This window comes from Vulpes lagopus, chromosome 3 (genome assembly GCF_018345385.1).
Source record: "Vulpes lagopus strain Blue_001 chromosome 3, ASM1834538v1, whole genome shotgun sequence".
Lineage (NCBI taxonomy): Eukaryota > Metazoa > Chordata > Mammalia > Carnivora > Canidae > Vulpes > Vulpes lagopus.
The window spans coordinates 131,122,751-131,144,476 of NC_054826.1; the positions used below are offsets into that span (position 1 = coordinate 131,122,751).

A 21,726-nucleotide genomic window follows, 5' to 3' on the forward strand; every position below is an offset into this window, starting at 1 on the left:
TCCCTTGTGGTAACAGAAACCAACTACGGGAAATGGTTCCTTATCTAAGAACTTGGATATTTTCCCACATAATTTGGTACTATATGACATCATTAATTTTATCCCCAGTATATTTTAAGGGAAAGTAATAGTACAGTTAAACCTACCCGTCCCTCTAAAATTGATAGCAATGGGTATCCAAGAGAATAGATCAGTAAACCAGTCCCAGCCACCTTGGAGAGGGCTTCTTATAGCCAAGTGGCTTGGGCCTGCTTCTATCTATATGGATTCTTATTTCCCAGGAGGAGTTCATATAGGGGCAGCAAGTGGTATTAGCCAACATATAGACTCTGCCTTAGTTAGCAAGCAATCAAGTAATCAGGAAGAGGCATTTTTATGAAAACAAAAGTAAAACACAGGTTAATGGTTGGAGCAAATGACAAACCCAGCCTCTGAGTCTCAAATGCTGCCAGTGAGATTTTCAGATGTCAAGCTTGAAGCATCCTCAGATGGAGTGGGAATAGGCAGTGGAAATCAAATGGGTTTTTCCAGTTTATAATTCAAATGTCTCCCATGATCTTTTTGGTTTTTTTTTTTTCTAAGATTTTATTTATTGGGCAATCCGGGTGGCTCAGCGGTTTAGTGCTGCCTTCCGCCCAGGACCTGGTCCCGGAGACCAGGGATCAAGTCCCACGTTGGGCTCCCTGCATGGAGCCTGCTTCTCCCTCTGCCTGTGTCTCTGCCTCTCTCTCTTTTTAACTTAGTTAACTCTCTCTCTCTCTTTAACTAAGTTTTTTTAAAAAAAGATTTTATTTATTTAATTGACAGAGCAAGAGCACAAACGGGGAGTGGCAGAGGGAGAAGCAGGCTCCCCGGGGAGCAGGAGTCTCCATCCCAGGACCCCAGGACCAAGCCAAAGGCAAACACTTAACAGACTGAGTCACGCAGGCGCCCCCTCGTGATCTTTTTGAATGACCCATAGAGCAACAGGCACAAAGATTGTCTATGAATGAGTTTTCTGGCAGTTACTCTGAAGCTGACTTCAAGTTGTCCAGCATCAATTTTTAGGGCTTTAGGGAAAAAAGGCAGTTTTAGTTAGGAGAATGGAAGCAGACTAGAAACCTTAGCTTGGAGAGCCATAGCCAGATATTTGAGGAAACCAGAATTCAGGACTAGTCTAGTTTATAATAAATAGTATTAATATCTAATATCTACAAAGATGTGTTACTGAAACGCATTTTCTCTATATATTCACCCTCAGTTTTAAATATAGCCAAATCAAAACTAATTTGTTTGTAATAAATTTTTTAATAAACTTGGCCTAATTATTTACTCAACAAGAGCAGTGACTGACCATGCAGATTCTTTTAAACTTGTGTTACTGGAACTTTTTTTTTTTTTTTTAACCAGGCTCCATGCCTGACGTAGGGCTTGTACTCAAAAGTTGCATGCTTGGGACGCTTGGGTGGCTTCTCCTTCCCTCTGCTGCTCCCCGTGCTTGTGCTCTTTCTCTCTCTCTCAAATAAATAAATACAATCTTTTAAAATTTTTAAAAAGAGGGATCCCTGGGTGGCGCAGTGGTTTAGCGCCTGTCTTTGGCCCAGGGCGCGATCCTGGAGACCCGGGATCGAATCCCACGTCGGGCTCCCGGTGCATGGAGCCTGTTTCTCCCTCTGCCTGTGTCTCTGCCTCTCTCTCTCTCTCTGACTATCATAAATAAAGTTAAAAAAAAAAATTAAAAAAAAAAAAAAAGAATCGAATTAAAATTTTTAAAAAGAAAAGGAGGGTAATAAAAAAAAAAAAAATTAAAAAAAGGGATCCCTGGGTGGCGCAGCGGTTTGGCGCCTGCCTTTGGCCCAGGGCGCGATCCTGGAGACCCGGGATCGAATCCCACGTCGGGCTCCCGGTGCATGGAGCCTGCTTCTCCCTCTGCCTATGTCTCTGCCTCTCTCTCTCTCTCTCTGTATGACTATCATAAATAAATAATAAAAAAAAATTAAAAAAAAAAAGAAAAAGAAAAGGAGGGTTACGTGCTTTACTGACTAAGCCAACCAGATACTCCTAGAACTTTTCATAAGGCATCTCTAGATTGAACTTTAAGTAGCCTCTTGAGGCCAAAAGCCAAGCCAAATATTGCCATCAGACTTGCCTTGTGATACCTGTAGATTTGAGTGGATTCCTCTTCTCAAGGTCCCCAAAATATCCTGAGGTTCTTGCACCTGCTAGGAAGCAATATTCTTTACTTACCTGGTAAGACTGCTGAGAACCCTATAAACAAGGGAATCAGACCAACATTTCCAAGGGGCTGTATTGGTTGGCTTCAAAAAGTCAACCTTAATTCCTTAAAATTATCTGGTCGTATGAGTCTATGCATGTCTCTCTCAAATATGATATTCCTGTCAAAGCGTTGAAAATACAACCAGTTTTTCCAAGGTTCCTCTTATATGGAGAACAGATTTCTATTGAACTTATGTAAATAATTATAGATGCCATGAAAGAAAGAACACTCACTGAGAGTTTCTGAATTTCAGAGGTTTCAGGTAGGGAGAAAAGTTAAATGTCTCAATTTGTTCTCAAAGGAATATTTTATTATATTTCTGTAGATCACGGATATAATTAAGAGAAAGTTTCCTTAATCTGAAAGAGCAAACATTAGAGAATCAACAATGTTTTAAATAAGAGTCATAAAAAACTATAATCATCTTTTTTGATCCATTTAGCCTCATGTTATTAATTCTTATTTTGTTTGAATGCAATTTTTTCTATTAGTTCTGGAAATTTTTATTCAGCTTACATTTATGATCTTAAAAATATTAAACAACTGTATTTGCCAAAAGTTCCTTTTGTGAATCTCCTTGAAGACAAAACACATTTTGTAAGAGCATGGGAATAATAACTAGAAATGACAAAAGACTCAAAAATGAACATGATTAAAAATCTGATATGAGTTCATTATAATTTAGCTGGCAAGGAAATCCAATTATTTCTGATATAACATTTCAAAAATCATAATATCAAGTGATGATCTAACCCAGGACATAGTAAAACTTTAGGAATTTCATATATCTTCTAGAACAGTTATAGCATTTATACATAAAATATAACCTAAGATTTATCATTATTTGTTTGACAGTGCTTTCTAAGTAACTTAACATACCAAAAAGACTTCATTTAGGATTTGAATTTCTGGGAAGTGTGTTTAAAAAAAGAAAAAACTAACCTCAGAATGTTTTAAAGCATGTGTCTACATAGGATCATAGGTTATTACAAAATTTAATATTTAATTACTGCTTAACTAAGGTGGCCATAAGAGATTTTATGGAAGGATATATAGTTCTTAGCAAAACTTAGCTCCTTTAATATTAAGAAGATTTAGTTTTGGGATTTGTTTTTTGTTTGTTTGGTTTTTTTTTTTTTTTTTTTAGAAGATTTAGGTTTTTTTTTAAATAAGCAAAGACCTGATAAAAACAACTATGGAAATCTTGTTTTTCTGGGCAAATAGGGAAGAAAACCACCACCTTATTTATAATTTCTTATCAAGAGCAGACCAATAATCCAAGAAACTTTTGTCTTTTTATTAACAGAGAGAAAAGCCAAATTTTAATTTTATATCAGTGTTTTTTTTTAAGACTTTATTTTCTGACAAGGAGAGAGAAAGAGAGAGAGAGGGAGAGAGAGAGAGAGCGCATATACAAGCAGGCTCTACACTGAGCAGAGAGCCTTACTCAGGGCTTGATCCCAGGACCCCAGGATCATGACCTGACCTGAAGGCAGACACTTAACCGACTGAACCACCCAGGCTCCCCTTATCAGTATACTTTTAAAATTACTTTATTCCAATCTTAGTCCTGACCACACATAAAATTTTTTTCAAGGATTCACCGTCACAAATCTTCTACAACTTTCTTTTTTATTTAGATTTCATCCTACATTTTACCTCTCTAAATAACCAGTCTCATTTCAGGATAAAATTATTTTCTTTTCCATCAACAAAAATGTTTTTTCATTCCTTATACCGTTCTAATATACCTCATATTCTCCTACATACAGAGTTGCTTTTTAAAATCATTTTCTAGTAGTCTCAGTCATATTTATCAGAATCCTAATTCTGGAAAACTTAGTCTCCTGTGAAAACTAATTAGTAACAAATTGTGAGTCATGATCTCAGAATTCTTTAGATTGGCAAATTTATGAATATATTTTATAATTTCTCTAAACATTTTTTCTTTTAATAGTACAATCTTTCAATAAGGCACAAAGCATGTTTACCAACTGACTCGAATATCTTTAGTTTCTCTGAAATAAGAAGCCAAAAGCAGACAAACACTCAGTGGTATTAGTATTTCATCTTATTTGGATAAGATTAGATATTCAACGAATTTAAACTTATCATTTAACTTAGCAAAACTTCAAAGTTTTGGGTAACCAATGATTTTTTGGAAGCTATTTTTTTTTTAATGTTTTGTTTGGAAGCTATTTAAAAGTTTATCTGTAAACCTTTTTATTTACTTGACCTACTTATTCTTAACAATTAACCATAAAAACTTCGTGACAAATACAAAATCAACACCATTTTAAGTCCTCTCCTGCTAAGAGATTGGAACAGAGATAACACAAACTTAAAAAAGTCAGGTAGAGGGCTCCTGGGTGACTGAGCAGTTGAGCATCTGTCTTTGGCTCAGGGTGTGATCCCAGAGTTCTGGGATCAAGTCCCACATTAGGCTCCCTGGGAGTAGCCTGCTTCTCCCTCTCCCTATGTCTCTGCCTTGTCTCTGTGTCTCTCATGAATAAATAAATAAAATCCTTTAAAATAAATAAATAAATAAATAAATAAATAAATAAATAAATAAATTCAAGTAGAGCAAAAGTGAGTTATATGTGTAATATTTGACATTGGTAACTCTAAAGGCATGTTTATTTTAGTTAAACCAACAGCCTTGGTTTAGCTTTAATACTGAATATATTACATCTGTATCCCCTGAAAAGTCAGTTTGTTTCCCAATGGTCAATTTCCTTTGGACTTCTGTGGGGAAATCTGAAGTGAGTGGTTTAGTTCAAGGGAGTCCTTGGGCTTCTTCATGTTGATTTGGGAGGTGCTTCAGTTTATTTTAGAATAGGAACCTTAGAATAAAACCCTTAAGGAGGTAGCTTGGGGTGCCTTTTCCTCCTTGATAGTGAGGGTAGGAGGAGAAGGTGGTAGAGGCACCAGGGATGGCATAGGAGCTGGCCAGGTGGGGTCCAGGGAACAGGAGGAGGCAGAGACACAGGAAGCAAGGGTGCTGCTGGCAAGGCTGGAGGCAGATTTAAAGTTTTGGAATAACATTAAAAAAAAATCTCCATCTCCTGCCTCGTTGCATTTCAGCCTTCTAGAAGAGATGGAGGAGTAGGCAGTGGATTGGGCACTGATGCTTGTGCTTGGAGAGCAGGGGTGGATTTAGAATGTCTAGTGGCGGCCTGTCTTCGTCCTCCTCGTCCTCATTATTCAGAGAGGGTCGTCTCACATTTTTGTTCATCCCTATGTCTTTGGATCATCAGTTAGGTCCCTTCCTGTGATGTGTCTTTATTGTGGAATAACATAAAAATTTGAATTTGGAGAATTTTATCCCATCATGTGAACTTGAAAGCATTTGGGTGAGTTTTTATCCTTTGAGTTTTAGCATGCCCAATCTTTACAAGTGCTTGCCTTTAAACCAATTAAATCGAGCTCTTCCACAAATTAATTTTAGCAAACCATTGGAAGGTAGAGCAAATATCTTATGTTTACAATGCACATAGAAACCTGTACACAATGATTCAAATGCTTTTAGTCTATGTTTCATTATTATTTGTGGAGAGGACATTAGAGACCCAATTTCCAAATATTCCCCTTTTATTAAAACCAACCTAATTATAAGGTAGCATTAAAACTTACAGATCCATTAATTAGTTATTTTCCACTTCCAATTAGAACAAGGTCGGTTGTGTACAAAGATACCAAAAGTTGTAACAACAGACAAACCAAATGAAGCCAGAGCACCTCTGTAATTGTTGGTTCCTCCCCAAAAGCCAGGGACTTCATTGACTGAACCAAATGACTTCCTAATTTCTGGTTATTAGTCTTATAGCTGGCTTTCTCTGTGCACACAAGAAACTAATTCAGACATGTCGAAAGAACCCTATTTGGGCCATGTGAGACTCAGATTATCCTTAAATTTTCCCTTTTAAGTACATACTTGCAAGTATAGGCTCATGTGTACTATACATATAGCCGGCCAGAGTTTCTGTGGGTGGCTGCTGGTTCTCTGGGAGTTGTTCTATCCTTTGAAGCATGGTTCTCCTATTTCTTTTAGTTTCAGCTTTATTGTTAGAATAAGGCTTGAATAAAATCTAAGGATATTAAGTGTGGTGGATCAAGAGGGTACTATTCATGGGGGGGCACTTTCCCAACAGCTGTGATACACTCTTAGGTGTCTCATTTTTTCCCAGCAAGCTCTAAGACTACCAAGAGGGATCTGGAGCAGTGGATGAGCAATCCTTCTGTCTGCTACCCCAGAGGAGCCATTACCTTACTAGATGGATGGGACCCTAACAGGGCTTGAGGAATATCCTCAGACACTTCTGCTAGTCACCTGAAAGCAGAACTGGCTTTGGCTGGAAGGGACAAGTGTCCCTTCTCTTCAGAACTGAACAGTTTAGTCTCTCCAACTTCTAGCCAGAAAATTTATTCAAACTTTAATGATATTAGTATAAAGCGAAAGTGAAACAACCAACGCATCAACTCCTCCCCCTGGGCTATTCCCAGCTACAGAACATTACTAGGTAGACTTTATTTTTTTTTTATGATTTTATTTATTCAGAGAGAGAGAGAGGCAGACACAGGCAGAGGGAGAAGCAGGCTCCACGCAGGGAGCCCGACGTGGGACCCCATCCCGGGTCTCCAGGATTCCGATCCCGGGTCTCCAGGATCACGCCCCGGGCTGCAGGCGGCGCTAAACCGCTGCTCCACCGGGGCTGCCCTCCAGGTAGCCTTTAGCCGCTAGAATAAAAGTCAGGAGCTTCAACTGATTGACGAGTCCGGATACCAGGAAACCTCGGCAGATACACCTGTGAGCACTGAGAAGTCAGAAGGGCAAGAGGGGCACAGGGGTCCGAGCATTGAGTTCCAGGAGGCCCCCACTGTTCTCAGGTAAGTTTCTCTGATACCGTGCCTGCTACGCCAGGAACTGCCAACGCCTAACAACAAACCTTTTAGAACTGCTTAAAAAAGAAAAGAAAGAAAAGAAAAAAGAAAAGAAAAGAAAAGAAAAGAAAAGAAAAGAAAGGAAAAGAAAGGAAAAGAAAGGAAAAGAAAAGAAAGAAAAGAAAAGAAAGGAAAAGAAAGAAAAAGAAAAGAAAAGAAAAGAGAAAAGAAAAAAGAAAAGGGGGCCCAAGTCGGGACAGCGGCCCGGGATACACTATCTGCAGAGAGAAGAGAGTGCCCCTAAGAAGGAATGCTTACTACAGGATTAGATGTGGTTTCTTGTCACATCAAGAGTCACCAAATCGCCACGATGAAGGACATTTCAGAAAATCACAAACTTTATCTCAGGCTTTTACTGTGTACAAGGTTGCAGGCTTCAGAGGCGTGAGAACAGAACGTAGGGAGATCCTTACTCTTATCTGTAGTTTGAAATGTTTCTTTTAGGTCACTCGCTAACAGACGGACAACGTGTGCTCTGGCGGAGAGGGAACCCGTGCTTCCAAGGCTGCTGAAGCCATCGTGAAGAGCAGAGCTTCCCTGGGAGCGCGGAGCGGGCCACCGACGCTGCAAGCTGAACCGTTCATCACCTCTCGGTGCTTGTCTACAGCGCTGAGCCCTCCGGCTGGAGAAGTACTTATGGCCTGGCCGTCACCGTCCGGGGTTCACCAGGGCCCTCAGCGCCGGGCCGCCGGCCGCCCGCGCAGCCCCCGTCCGCAGAGCGCAGAGCCCGCAGCCTCGGGGCCGCCCGCGGGCTCGCGGACCGAGCGGAGGCCGGCGGCGGAGGCGGGGTCAGAGCCGGCGGGGGCGGGGTCAGAGCCGCGGCGTTGGCCCCGCCCACTGGCGTCGGGTATAAAGCCCCGCCCGTTCGCTGGAGACCCCCAGTCGTCGGAGTGGAGGCGCCGTCGCCATGTCTTTGTCGAAGTCGAACATGGTTCTGGGGTACTGGGATATTCGCGGGGTGAGTGCCGGCTCGACTGCCGAGCCGCTGGGTCGCGGAGGCAGGGGCCCCGCGACCGGACCTCAGGGTGGCGGCCCCCGAGCGGAGCCGGCGTCCGTCGCCTCAGCGCCGCCCGCCGCCGCCGAGCTCCCCGCCGGGGCCCGGGCCCGCCGTGCGGCCGCGACGGCTGAAGCAGCCGGCCGCCGAGGCGATGTCGGGGTGGCGGCGGGCGGCCTAACGAGCGCCGCGGCGGCGTGCGAGGCGGGATGCCAGGCGGGCAGGGGACGTTGGGGGCGGGGCGGGGGCGCCGCGCAGGCGCTGACGGGGTCTTCTGCCCCAGCTGGCGCACGCCATCCGCATGCTCCTGGAGTTCACGGATACCTGCTATGAGGAGAGACGGTACACGTGCGGGGAAGGTAATGCGGCCCGCGCGAGCCCCCCGCCCCCCGTCGCTGTGCCCAGAGGGGCCCCACGTCTGAGGCGGGTGCGAGGCGGCCCCAGTCACCCGGGAGCGCCGAGCCCCCCGCCGGACGCACGGATGCAGCCTCTTCCGAGCCGCGGTCCCACCGTGTGAGCGGCCCACCGAGTGGGCCCGGAGAGCAGAGGCCACCCTTGGGGGCCCGGGGTGCGAAGTGCTAGATCTCTCCACTCCCCTCAGGCGGGCTGCTAAGGAGGTTGGGCCCCGCATTCTCTTACAGCTCCGGACTATGATAAAAGCCAATGGCTGGATGTGAAATTCAAGCTCGACCTGGACTTTCCTAACGTAGGTGGCCTCCGGAGAAGAGGGGGCAGACGGCAAGGCCGTCCAGTATAGCCGTGCCGCTTTCCTCTCTGGGCTGGGGACACCGAGAATGGGAGCTCGGAAGCTGGCTAAGAGAAGTAGAAAGCAAGGGTGCCCGAACTCGAATGGAGAGAAAAAGTTTTCATTAACAGTAACCACTAAAAAAGTTAACAATTCCTTCTATTGTGAATCTAGGTAATAAGGGACGTTGGTGATTAGCCATGGCTGTGACTTTGTCACTAGTAGAAATGGAGTATTTTCATATTACATATGTGGCAGATACTGTGCAAAATATTATTTACACGCATCATACTTTGAAATTATGATAGTTGTTATGCCGTGCCTTGTTATTTAATGCAATAGGCACATATTACTTGATTATGATTTTGTTTCTTTGATGTTTTATAAATTTCGAAAGCATGTAATTTGCTTTATGCATTTAAAAATCTTATTCTGACAAAGGGTCTGTGGTATGCCCGTACACATGCACAGAGAGATTAAGAACTCTGGTCTAGAATCAGGTGGGGACCCAATTGCTACTTTCCACATATTTTCTTCTTCCTCCTAACACAGCATCTTCTCTCTACTTTTCACTTCCTGCAAGTCTCATGTTCCCCGAGAGAGAGAGAGAGGCAGGGAGGCAAGAGAGAGTTGGTTGTTCATCTGACATGTCATTTTCCTTCCAGCTGCCCTACCTCATGGATGGTAAGAACAAGATAACCCAGAGTAATGCTATCCTGCGCTACATCGCTCGCAAGCACAATATGTGTGAGTGGCGTAGGGCCAGGGAGGGAGGCCCGCCCGGCTGGCAGTTTTCCTGGAAGTGGATCATTCCAAAGGTGATTTCTCATCTTTTGGTGTACAGGTGGTGAGACTGAAGAAGAAAGAATTCGAGTGGACATCATGGAGAACCAAATAATGGATTTCCGCATACAGCTGGTACAACTGTGCTACAGTCCTGACCTTGTGAGTTTCCTTAGCAAGCAGGCATCGAGGAGAAGGAGTGTTGAGAACCCAGGGGTTCATCCGCTGCTTCCTGCCGCTTCTGCTTTCCCACCAACCCAGTCTGCAGATCTGCAGAATAGGAAAGAACTGTTTTATATGGGGGGTGGGGTGGGGCTGGGGGGGTCCATTTGTTATAGGACTCTGGTGTTGGCCCCTCCCCCTTTCTGTCCTGCCACCCCTACTGCAGGCAGTAAGAGGGAGGCACACGGAGAAGGGGATCACTGAGTGTCCCCCACTGGCCCATGCCCTGACTAGCTCCGAAGACGCTGACAGCTGTGCTCTTACTCTCTTTTTCCTTCTCTCCCAGGAAAAACTGAAGCCCCGGTACTTGGAACAGCTACCTGGACAACTGAAACAGTTCTCCTTGTTCCTGGGGAAATTCTCCTGGTTTGCAGGAGAAAAGGTAGGAAGAAAGGAAAGAGGAAAGATGCCTTTCTATCTCCCAGGATTAAGGATCTCTGCAGACCTGACCATCTTACTGTTCTTCTAGCTCACCTTTGTGGATTTCCTCACTTATGATGTCTTGGATCAGAACCGTATGTTTGAGCCCAAGTGCCTGGATGAATTTCCAAATCTGAAGGCTTTCATGTGCCGTTTTGAGGTGATGCTCCCTATACTTTTCCTGTACAGAAACACTCGCAGGCTCTCCTGGTTCCCAAGGGACCCCACTGTGGTAGATTCTCAACACCAGCATTTGTGTAAAGGGATCAGTGGTGGTACACTTCTAAACTTACAAGTCTTGAGAAAAGGCTTCAGCTTCTACACCCTAAAGCACTGTCGACATGAAATGGTAGTGGAGGGAGGAAGGGGGGATGGTATAGAGGCAGGCAGTATGTGAGTGTCACTGGTTCGGCATGGGTCTTTTGGACTGGGTTAGAGTATCAGGTTTGGTGTGCTTTCCCTTCAGGCTTTGGAGAAGATAGCTAACTACATGCAATCTGACCGCTTCCTGAAGATGCCCATCAACAACAAGATGGCCCTGTGGGGCAACAAGAGAATATGCTGAGCAGGAGGTGGACTTGATCTGCTTGTTTTTATTCCATCCTGTGCCTAGGGAGCCTGTACTCTCTCTTCTCTGCTCTTTTCAATAAATAGCATTTAGGCTACTGGTGTCTAGCTGGATTTCTCTTGGGACTAAAGGCCAGGGGAGAGTAAGGATATATGGAAAATGTCCAAGATGTGAATACAGTCACTGTAACACTGACAGTCCCCCTACATCTCAGCTGTGTTCAAAGCTAGAGGTTCTTGCCCAAGCACTAGAAACAAAGGTGATATTGTACAGTTGTAGAGGACAGATACATTAAATGGGACTGGAGCCCTTTGAAGAGGTGGTGTAGATACCAAGCAAAACTATATGGAACTGTTGATTTTACAGAACTGAGTTCAGAAATGGATCCTTTTACACGGGAATGTAGTATGATAAAGATGGACTTTCAAACTGGTGGACTAACCAATAAATGGGATTATGTCAGTTACCAATTAAAAATAATAGTGGGAAAAATAATAATAATGGGGCATCGGGCTCCTGCATGGAGCCTGCTTCTCCCACTTCCTGTGTCTCTGCCCATCTCTCTCTGTGTGTCTCTCAGGAATAAATAAAATCTTAAAAAAAAAAAAAAGGGATCCCCGGGTGGCTCAGCAGTTGAGCATCTCCCTTTGGCCCAGGGCCTGATCCTGGAGTCCTGGAATCAAGTCCCACATCGGGCTCCTGCATGGAGCCTACTTCTCCTTCTGCCTGGGTCTGCCTCTCTTCCTCTGTGTCTCTCATGAATAAATAAAATCTTTTAAAAAACAATAATGGGGCACCTGGGTGGCTCAGTTGGTTAGGCATCCAACTCTTGGTTTTGACTCAGGTCATGATCTCCGGGTCATGGGATTGAGCCACATGTTGGGGCTTGTGCACTCTCGCTCGTTCACTAAAAATCTATAATAATAGAACCCTACCTCACACTATTCACTAAAACTAGCTCATCTACAACTTAAGGCCCAATATTAAAGCTGTAGAAGTATTAAAACAGAATATTTGTGATTTTATGATAGGTTTCTCTAAATGAGACCTAAAAACAAAAAGCCATAGGTATACCTGGGTAGCTCAGTGGTTGAGCATCTGCCTTTGGCTCAGGTCGTGATCCGGGGTCCTGGGGTCGAGTCCTGCATCGGGCTCCCTGCAGGGAGCCTGCTTCTCCCTCTGCCTATGTCTCTGCCTTTATATGTCTCTCATGAATAAATATTTTTTTAAAATCCATGAAGGGAAAGATCTATAAGTTGAACAGTTAATCAGATTTAAGAATTTTCTAGGACAAAGGCACAAATACACAAAATTAAATGACAAGATGGCAAATGAGACAAAAGGACAAAACTGACAAAAAAGTCCCAATATAAAGACTATAGAAAGAACTCCTATAGATCATTAAGACTTATGGACAAACAAGAAAAAAAAAAAAAAAAGAAAATGGACAGAAACCCATGAACACATGATTTAGAGAAATAGTTATGGCCAAAAAAAATGTTAAACAGATGTTTATAATCCAAAAACTGCAGATTACAACAGCAAAAGACCATTTTCTATCTAACAGGTGAACAAAAAGAAGTTTGTGAAGTGTTGGCATTTCCTGCCAGTGAGCTTGTAAATCGGTATACTTATATTGGAGGACAGTTTGCCAATATCTTCTAAAAATCAAATCATGTCCTTTAACCCAACAATTTCTGTCCTGGTGAAAACTACCCCATGTACCTAAGCTATATAACTAAGATTGTGGTATTGTTTGTGAGACCAGGTGAAAATCCTGTCCGTGCCCATCAGTACTGTGGAATACCATAAAGCAACAAAAGAATGAGATTTAACTGTGTGAACTAATGTGGAAAGATCCAAGACACATTGGTGACTTTTCTGCAAATTAGATTGCAGATGAGCATGTACAGTATAATACCTTTTATGTTTTAAAGAAGGAAACCACGAGGTAGGCATTTTCATCAGATACATTTATGTATTGAATGGCTAGAAAAAGAACTGGAGGAGGTCTCCTGGGTGACGCAGTTGATTAAGCACCCAATTTGTGGTTTCAGCTCAAGTTGTGACCTCGGGGTTGTGAGATCAAGCTCCGCATCCGGCTGTGCACCCAGCATAGAGTCTGCTTGAGATTTTCTCTCCCTCTCCCTCTGCCCCTCCTGCTTGTGCTCACTCTCTAGAAAGAAAAAAAGAGAAAGAAAAGAAAGGAGAAAAAAGGGAAAAGAAGAAAAAGAAAGAAAGAAACATCGATCAGTCGATCTGGGAGGACACACTGAACCATGCTTATTCAGGCAAATGGGAGAGAGGCCCAGGCTTCAGGATGAATGGGGATTTTAGAGATAGGGCTAAGGATTTCTATTTTTGTAGAACCATTGTGCACTGGGGACCATCTGTACTGAAATGTCCATTTTAAAAGGCTGAATTTCAGGGCGTCTGGGTGGCTCAGTGGTTGAGTGTCTGCCTTTGGCTCAGGTTGTGATCCTGGGGTCCCAGATTGAGTCCCATATCAGGCTTCCCATAGGGAGCCTACACCTCCCTCTGACTCTCTCTCTGTCTCACAAATAAATAAAATCTTTTTTAAAAATGAGGGGAGTGTATTCAAGTATTTCTGTGTAAGAGAAACTAGCTTTAAGAAAAAGCAAACCAAGAGGAAGTGAACTCCTATGACTGAATTGGCACCAGCTCCATTTGCAGAGCTCCATTTGAGTAGTTTCCAGCCTTAAACAGGGACCTGAGGGCCAGATTGCTTTCCCCGGTAGACCAGGAGACAAAGATCTCTCTAGGGAGGGAAAGACAGAGGATCTAAATGGCCAGGTGATATCAGGAGGACGACCTCAGAAGGTATTAGACACAAAGTTTTAAGTAGGTGGTTCACCTGCCACCTGTTGCCACCCCTCGTGACAGTAGTTAGATATCTAGGGCCATATTTTGGGTATGGGGAGGCAACGGCCAGAAGAGGTACAAAGCTAGAGATTCTTTATTGCATGAATTTCAATAGTGTGAGTGAGTAAAGTGTGTCCTAGGGGAAGGAAAGGCTTTGTGGATTTAGGGAAGGCCAGAGGAGCTGAGAATGCCTCTCTAACTAGACAGAGGATGTGGCCAGAAGTCAGAAAGGAAATGTATCAGTTACTGCTGTGTAACAATCTTACCACCAATTTAGCAGCTTAAAACCACACACACTATCCCATGGTTTCTGTGGGTTAGGAGTCTGGGCACATCTCTTACAGGGTCTTCTGCTTCAGGGGCTCATCTGAAACCCACAGTCCATGTGCCAGCCAGGGCTGTGATCTCATCCTAAGGCTCAACTGGAGAAAGATCTGCTTCTGAGACACAAGACTGCCAATAGAATTTAGTTCCTTGTGACCTGTTGGACAGAGAGAAGGCTTTAGGTTCTTGCTGGCTGTCAGCTGGGGCCACCCTCGGTTCCTTGAAAAGGGGGCTTCTTGCTTCATCAATACCAACAAAGGGGAAAGTCTCCTGGGGAGTCAGATACTACAGCCCTATGTAATGTAATCATGGAAAAACATCCCACCACCTTTGGGGTCCTCTATTAGAAGCAAATCACCAGTCCCACCCACACTCAAGGGGAGAGGATTTCTCACAAGTGTGCAAGTACCAGAGGATGGGATTATGGGGGACTGTCTGTTCACCACAGGGAAGAAGGCAAGAAAACAGGAAATTGGCCCTGCAGTCCTCTGAGAGAAAATTCCTGGGATGGAGGTGACAGAAGACAGCAAGGAGGAAGTCAGAAGGGAGGGATTTTTTTTTTTTCTAAAGATTTTATTTATTCATGGGAGACATGGAGAGAGGCAGAGACCCCAGGCAGAGGGAGAAGCAAGGTCCATGCTGGAAGTGCCATGTGGGACTCGATGCCAGAACCCTAAGATCATGACCTGAGCCAAAGGCAGGCGCTCAGCCGCTGAGCCACTCAGGTGCCCCAGTCCATGCTTTTTAAATCTCTCCCTTCTGGGGCCCCGGGTGGCTCAGCGGTTGAGTGCCTGCCTTCAGCTCAGGTCATGATCCTGGAGTCCTGGGATCGAGTCCCGTATAGCACTTCCTGCATGGACCTTGCTTCTCCCTCTGCCTGGGTCTCTGCCTCTCTCCATGTCTCTCATGAATGAATAAATAAAATCTTAAAAAAAGAAAATAGAAGGAAATAGCTTATGTGATTAAAGAAAAATGAGGGGATCCCTGGGTGGCGCAGCAGTTTGGCGCCTGCCTTTGGCCCAGGGCGCGATCCTGGAGACCTGGGATCGAATCCCACATCGGGCTCCCGGTGCATGGAGCCTGCTTCTCCCTCTGCCTGTGTCTCTGCCTCTCTCTCTCTCTCTCTCTCTCTCTCTCTCTCTTGACTATCATAAATAAATAAAAATTAAAAAAAAAGAAAGAAAGAAAAATGAGTCATAGAATCATTTCATTGATGGGCCGAGTGGACTAGGGGACACTGATGGGTATGGACATGGATCTGCCTTCAAAGCTAGCTTGAGGGCCTGTGAGAATGTCTGGACTTTGCACAGAAATTGCACATTCCTTATCCTTCATCTGCAGGACTGGGTGGATCAATGAGCCCCACGAACAACATGGATTTAGGGAGTTCAGATAGAGTAGGGAAGAGAGAAGGAATTGACCATTAGCCAGTGATTTCTCTAATGCGGAAATGTGCTCACATCCCTCCCCTCCTTTAATTATCCTTCATAATCTCACCTCTGTTTCCTTTCCAGTGACATCTCTGGGCTTGTGCCTGCCCCTGCCCTGGAGCCCTGGGTGCCAGCCTTGCTGAATTCCCTAGGGAGTAGCACACCCTCTGGAGTCTGGAGGCTGCCTGGGTAGAGATCCTGGCTCTGCCCCAGTGCACTCTGGCCTCCTGTGCCTCAGTGCCTTCTCCCATCAATGAACCCTCCCTCACTGGGTTGTTATGAGAATTAACCCAATATTTTTAGAGCACTCAGAACAGACCAATGTTATATAAATTTGTAAATATGAATTATCCAAAAGTACCGTGTTCTCTTTTATCTTCATGCTTTTATACTTGCTGTTCCCTCTGCCTAGACTGCTTTTGCTCCAGCCCTGCCTGCCTAATCATGCCCATGCCTCTTCTAAGGTAAGCTCACAAGTCACTGCCTCTGGGAGGCCACAACTGATAACCCCCATGAAAATGGTTAGTGATGGTCACCAAAGATTCGTGATCATTTTCCTTTTAGGAAAGTTTCACCACCCTCTTGAAATTAAGTGCAGCTCTATGACTTGCTTTGGTCAATTAAACATGAGGAGAAATTACACCCATTTTCCAGGCAGAAGCGTTAAGAGCCAGGATGTGAGTTTCCATACCCACTTCCTACCATTGTGATGACTGTGAGCAGTTGTCAACCTGAGTCTCCACCAGTCAGACAGACTGCAAAACGCAGGGCTCCCGTTGACCACATCTGACATGAAGCATGAGTAAGAAATAAACATGTATAAACCACTGAGATTTAGCTTAGAACTGACATTTGTCCATCTCCCCCCAGGCAAATTTAAATGCATTTATTTTAAATCTTTATTCCCTTAGGATTAAATGTTTTCTTCCATCAACTTACTGCACTGAACTATTTGCTTGTTTAAATGTCTGTCTCTGCCATTAAACTATAAGTTGTCTGAGAGCAGGGACTGTGTCTTTTTTTTTTTTAAGATTTTATTTATTCATGAGAGACACAGAGAAAAAGGCAGAGACTCAGAAGTGGCAGTTCCCTACTCGGACCCCAGGATCATGCCCTGAGCCAAAGGCAGATACTCAACCCCTGAGCCACCCAGGTGCCCCATCAGGAACTGTGTCTTTAAAAAAAAAAGAAAGATTTTATTTATTTATTCATGATATATTTATTTATATCAGAGAGAGAGAGAGAGAGAGAGCCAGAGACACAGGCAGAGGGGGGAACAGGCTCCATGCTCCATGCAGGGAGCCTGACATGGGACTCGATCCCAGGTCACCCTGGACTGAAGGCTGCCCAGGGATGGAGTCTTAAGCAAATTTTTATATCTAGTGCTTGTATAGAGCCCAGCACAAAACAGGTACTCACTATTGCATTGATTCCACTTTGTTCTGATGAGAATTGGAAGGAGAAAAAAGGTTTGCTTCAAATAAGTGCTTAATGCTCTCGGAAAACTTTCTCAAATTCTCCTCTGTTTGGGAGATGGTTCAGGTAGAATGCTTAAAGTCAGGACAGAAGTTCAGGTTCAGGTCCAGGGAGGTCCTGAGGACCAACAAAGAACTCCGAGCATGCGGAGTGGGTTTTAGGATTTCGGAGTCTCACTTGTTCCTTGCTTAGGCCAGTTTGGAATGGAACATTTCTAAAAGCCAACAGGGAGAGGCTGTCAGCATTCTTTTGGCATTTTCAGTGGAAATAATTACAGGTGGCTCACGTGGGATTTAATCCAGAAGAAAAGATTAACTGAATATGTGTTTATTTGAATTTCAAGTGAATAGGTGCTACCGTGTTGCCCCACATGGAGACAGAGGGCCAACTGAAGATTATTAGCAGGGAGTGTTTTCAGTGATGTGGAGGATAGGATTAAAGGAAGCAGGGTAATGTTCCGGTTGGTAGAGGCCTGAAGGACAATTAGAACAGGCCTGTATTTCATCTTCTATGGTATAATGTTTCCAAATTGCACTAACAGATTTAAAAAAAAAAAAAACAAAACTGTGACTGAAGGGGCACCCAGGTGGCTCAGTGGTTGAGCTTCTGCCTTCGGCTCAGGGCGTGATCCCAGAGTCCTGGGATCGAGTCCAGCATCAGGCTCCCCGCAGGGAACCTGCTTCTCCCTCTGCCTGGGTCTCTGCCTTTCTCTGTGTGTTGCGAATGAATGAATGAATGAATGAATGAATGAATAATGAATAAATAAATAAATAAATAAATAAATAAATAAATAAATAAAACCTTTTAAAAAAAGAAAAAAAAAACTATGGCTGAAGCCGTATCTGCTTCCTTCCAAAATTATGTTTCAAATGAGAAGAGAATGGGGAAGAACGTGGGAAACACAGGGTATGCGGGCTCTGGGTGTTTTGGATGGAACTGTGCTTTTTTGGGAGATTGTTGGGGCTACCTCACAAAGTGAAGTCTGTTGGGAAAAGCCAGATCTGGTTAACTAGGAATGTAGCAATTAGCACTACAGGAAGAGTTGTTCTGAAACCCACAAGGATTGGCCCTTCTTATCCTCTGCTTCCCAGGTCTTGAGTCATGACGTAGCAGCCGGCTGGTCTCTGTGTATCTATCTGCCTTCAATATAAAGATTTCGTTCATCATGTCACCTGAGTTAGGAAAATGTAGGCTAACAAAGTGGGATGACAGTGAACCTGGAAGTGTGGTTATCAGAGGGATGGAGACAGAAAAAGCCAATCAGGAATACCTCTAGGCTGCTGATACCCAAGTATAAAAGCCTGATTATGCAACATCTCTTTGGAATCTCAACTTCTTTGTTGAGATTAGGCAATTAAATAATGCAAGATATAAATAATGAGGCAATTAAATAAATGCAAGATATAAACAAATGCAAAATGGCTTATCTGCAGATCTGAGTGCAGGTTACTTTCTACTACATTATTGAGCTCATCTCATTTCCCTTTTTCCTGCCTCCCATTCCCTTACTATTTTACATAGGGCGAATTGGAGGTCATTGGCATTACACTTCCGACCGTCATTTTCAAAATATCAGTCTGAACATTTCTCAGAGATCTCCAGCTTGGAACTGGATGCAGTACTTGATGATCCTGAGTTGTTCCTGTTAGGGGTAAAAGAGGGTAAATGTGTTTTTGTTTGTATCAGGGATGGTTGCATTACGTTAGGCAGGAGCATTTTATGGTGGTGGCTATTGCTTGGAAATGCACATATGGAAAAGAAAGTGTTTATCTGGGACACCTGGGTGGCTCAGTGGTTGAGCATCTGCCTTCAGCTCAGGGTGTGATTCCAGGTTCCTGGGATCGAGTCCCTGCAAGGGGCTCCCCGCGGAGAGCCTGCTTCTCCCTCTGCCTGTGTCTCTGCCTCTCCCTCTGTGTCTCTCATGAATAAGTGAATAAAATCTAAAAAAAAAAAGAAGAAGAAGAAGAAGAAGAAGAAGAAGAAGAAGAAGAAGAAGAAGAAGAAGAAGAAGAAGAAGAAGAAGAAGAAGAAGAAGAAGAAGAAGAAGAAGAAGAAAAGAAAGAAGAAAGAAGAAGAAGGTGTTTATCTTAGGCATTGGAACCTACCTAGAGGTGGGGAATTTCTTATGTTTTAAGCCCTACCTCCCCAAAGTCGTGACTGCTAGTTCACTCTTGAGATCCATCTCCCCAGCTTCTGCTGTCACGACCCTCGGTGACTGCCGGGCACATTACTTCTCAGGCAAAAGATGTCATTTCCAATCTGATTAAATTCTGGCCAAGGAGGTATAAATGGAAGTGTTCTACTTTACTTCCAGAAAGTTTCCTCAAGACGAAAAGAGAAACCCCCATTCCTCGTTCTTTCCCTTGCTGTTTGGAATGCAGATGTGATGGGGCTCTAGCAGTCACTTGGGGCCATGGTGACATAAAGAATGGGCACCGCATGCTGAGAATGATGGAGCATAAAGTTAAACTAGGTCACTAAAGCTACCATGAAGCCAACGTTAACGAGTGTTTACCTCCAGGTCTTTTTTTCAATGAGAAATAAACATCTGCCCATTTAAGCCACTGTTACTATTTAGTTACATCCAGCAGAACTTAATCCTAATTAATCCAATTGTTTTTCCAGCCCCCTGAGCCTGAGGCACAGGCCTGTGACCCCGGCTCTGGTCATTGTGCACAGGAGTGCAAGACTTCAATTCTAAAAATCAGGCTCTGGGATGCCTGGGTGGCTCAGGGAGCAGTTGAGCGGTTGAGCGTCTGCCTCTGGCTCAGGGCATGATCCTGGAGTCCTGGGATCGAGGCCCACATTGGGCTCAGCCTGCTTCTGTCTCTGCCTCTCTCTGTTTCTCATGAATAAACAAATAAACTCTTTTTAAAATAAATAAAAACTAAAGAAGCAGGCTCTGAAAATTCCTTTTCTGGCAAGGACAGGAGTGGAAGGGATCAGGGTTTCGAGGCAGCAATGGTGAGAGGCATTGGCATCTGGTGCCACGTGGCAGGGGTAGGAGCTGCGGAGTCTGCACCCCACAATGGCTGTGGGGCTTTCTCTGAAATGTTCTCACATGTGGTTAGCCACACCTCCTGGCCGCCCAGCTTCCAAGGCCAACTCACTGGTCCTCTCAGGGATTCCGTGAGCAACCTGATACCTCTAATAAATCATTTTCCTGTTTCTGCGGCAAGGAGCCTCAGGGATCTAGCACTCCCCTTGGGTTTATCAAAAATAAAGATCTTGTGTTTCTTAGGACCTCAGCTAGATCCTAGTCACAGGAAGATCATCTTTTTTGGTTGCCTCAGTTTGAAGTACATACATTCTACTACTTCTACCCCCAGACTTTAAAATATACTATTTTACCTTTTATGATTTTGGCCACATGTTTAGAAAATTGTTTTCGTTTGCAATTATCTCTATCACATCATCCCTCTATTCTTTGCTAATCACCCCTCTGTCCTTTCCTCCTCCCTCCCTCCCCATTCCATCCCTCTATCCCTCCCTTCCTTCTTTCCTTCCTTTTCTTTCTAAACTCTGCCCCCAAAATGGGGCTTAGACTCATGACCCTGATATCCAGGGTCACATTCTCTTCCGACTAAGCTAGCCAGGCGCCCTGGTAATCACCTTTCTTATTTCAAATTTCACATTTAAACTTCCATATAGCTAATTTAAGCTTCTGGATCAGGAGTCAACTGTTTCTATAGAGAAGTTTGGAAACTATAGCCACCTGTTTTTGAATTTTCTTGGACTACATCCCCACTCACTCATTTCTGTATTGCCCATGGCTGCTTTCACACAGGGTTGGGGCAGTCATCCAGAAAATGCGGCCTCTGGTTGGCCCCTGACCTGGACCCCAGCAATCAGAATTTCCTCATTCCCTGTCCCTGGAAGGTGCATTCCATTGCCTTCCCTGCTCCCAAAAGCTGTCGCAAGGACAGAGTCTTCAGATAGTGATGTGATGTTGAGACCATCTGGACAGTACACATGACTGAACCCAGTTAAGGCCTCTATATAAACTTATGATTTGCCAGGTGGGTGTGTAGATCTACTCATCTTACTGCCACCCAAGACAAGCCTCGTGTGATCAGTTCCCATGCTTGGGTAACCTCCCACCTACCAAACTGGAGAGACCTGCCTCTTCTGTCCCTCCCTGCCCTCCTAGTACAGGGAAAGGGCTCAGATTACACCCAGGAAACTTCCAAGGAGCTCGCATACAGACTACAAAAGAACTGAGGTTAACTGTGACTGAGACGTGGCCCACAAAGCCAAAACTATGCACTATTTAGCACCTTACAGAAAACATGTGCCAACTCCTGTTCTAGATCTATTTTACTATGATCTAATATTTTTGTTCTGTTTATCTTTTAACTTAACGCCCCCCCTAGTTTTGATTACATCTTTCCTTTTTATTCTTAGCCCTTCTTATTCTATTGAGATATGTACATTGACCACTGGCAGAGCTGAAATAAAGCAAAAGCACGTCTCAGAATTGTAACTGAGGGAGCACAGATTTGGATAGCAACCCAAACTGTGTTCCCCTAGAGAACAAAAGTCAAAGGTTTTAAAACACATTTGTATCAGGGTGCCTGGGTGACTCAGTCGGTTGAGTATCTAGCTCCTGATTTTGGCTCAGGTCAAGATCTCATAGTGGTGAGATTGACCCCCTGTGGTCATGGGACCACACATGCTCAGCAG

General features: G+C 44.2%; 1 protein-coding gene and 1 long non-coding RNA gene across 2 annotated transcripts; one reads left to right on the plus strand and one right to left on the minus strand.

The window, feature by feature from the left end:
- Positions 1-7,998: 7,998 nt before the first annotated feature.
- Positions 7,999-11,027, plus strand: GSTM3 (glutathione S-transferase mu 3). Its single transcript, XM_041750913.1, has 8 exons — positions 7,999-8,156; positions 8,476-8,551; positions 8,834-8,898; positions 9,603-9,684; positions 9,782-9,882; positions 10,229-10,324; positions 10,412-10,522; positions 10,829-11,027. Exons 1-8 carry the CDS (start codon positions 8,106-8,108, stop codon positions 10,925-10,927), a joined length of 681 nt encoding a protein of 226 aa, XP_041606847.1. The 5' UTR covers positions 7,999-8,105; the 3' UTR covers positions 10,928-11,027.
- A 1,863-nt stretch (positions 11,028-12,890) lies between these two features.
- Positions 12,891-16,690, minus strand: LOC121487723. Its single transcript, XR_005986905.1, has 3 exons — positions 16,270-16,690; positions 14,080-14,294; positions 12,891-13,106 (listed from the first exon to the last, which is right to left on the minus strand). It is a non-coding gene; the product is annotated as an uncharacterized LOC121487723 (long non-coding RNA).
- Between the last annotated feature and the right edge of the window lie 5,036 nt (positions 16,691-21,726).

Coding starts and splice junctions, on each gene's coding strand:
- GSTM3 (XM_041750913.1), top strand. CDS start 8,106: ATGTCTTTGTCGAAGTCGAACATGGTTCTGGGGTACTGGGATATTCGC. Junction 9,883..10,228: donor TGTGCTACAGTCCTGACCTT/GTGAGTTTCCTT, acceptor CTTCTCTCCCAG/GAAAAACTGAAGCCCCGGTA. Junction 10,523..10,828: donor CTTTCATGTGCCGTTTTGAG/GTGATGCTCCCT, acceptor CTTTCCCTTCAG/GCTTTGGAGAAGATAGCTAA.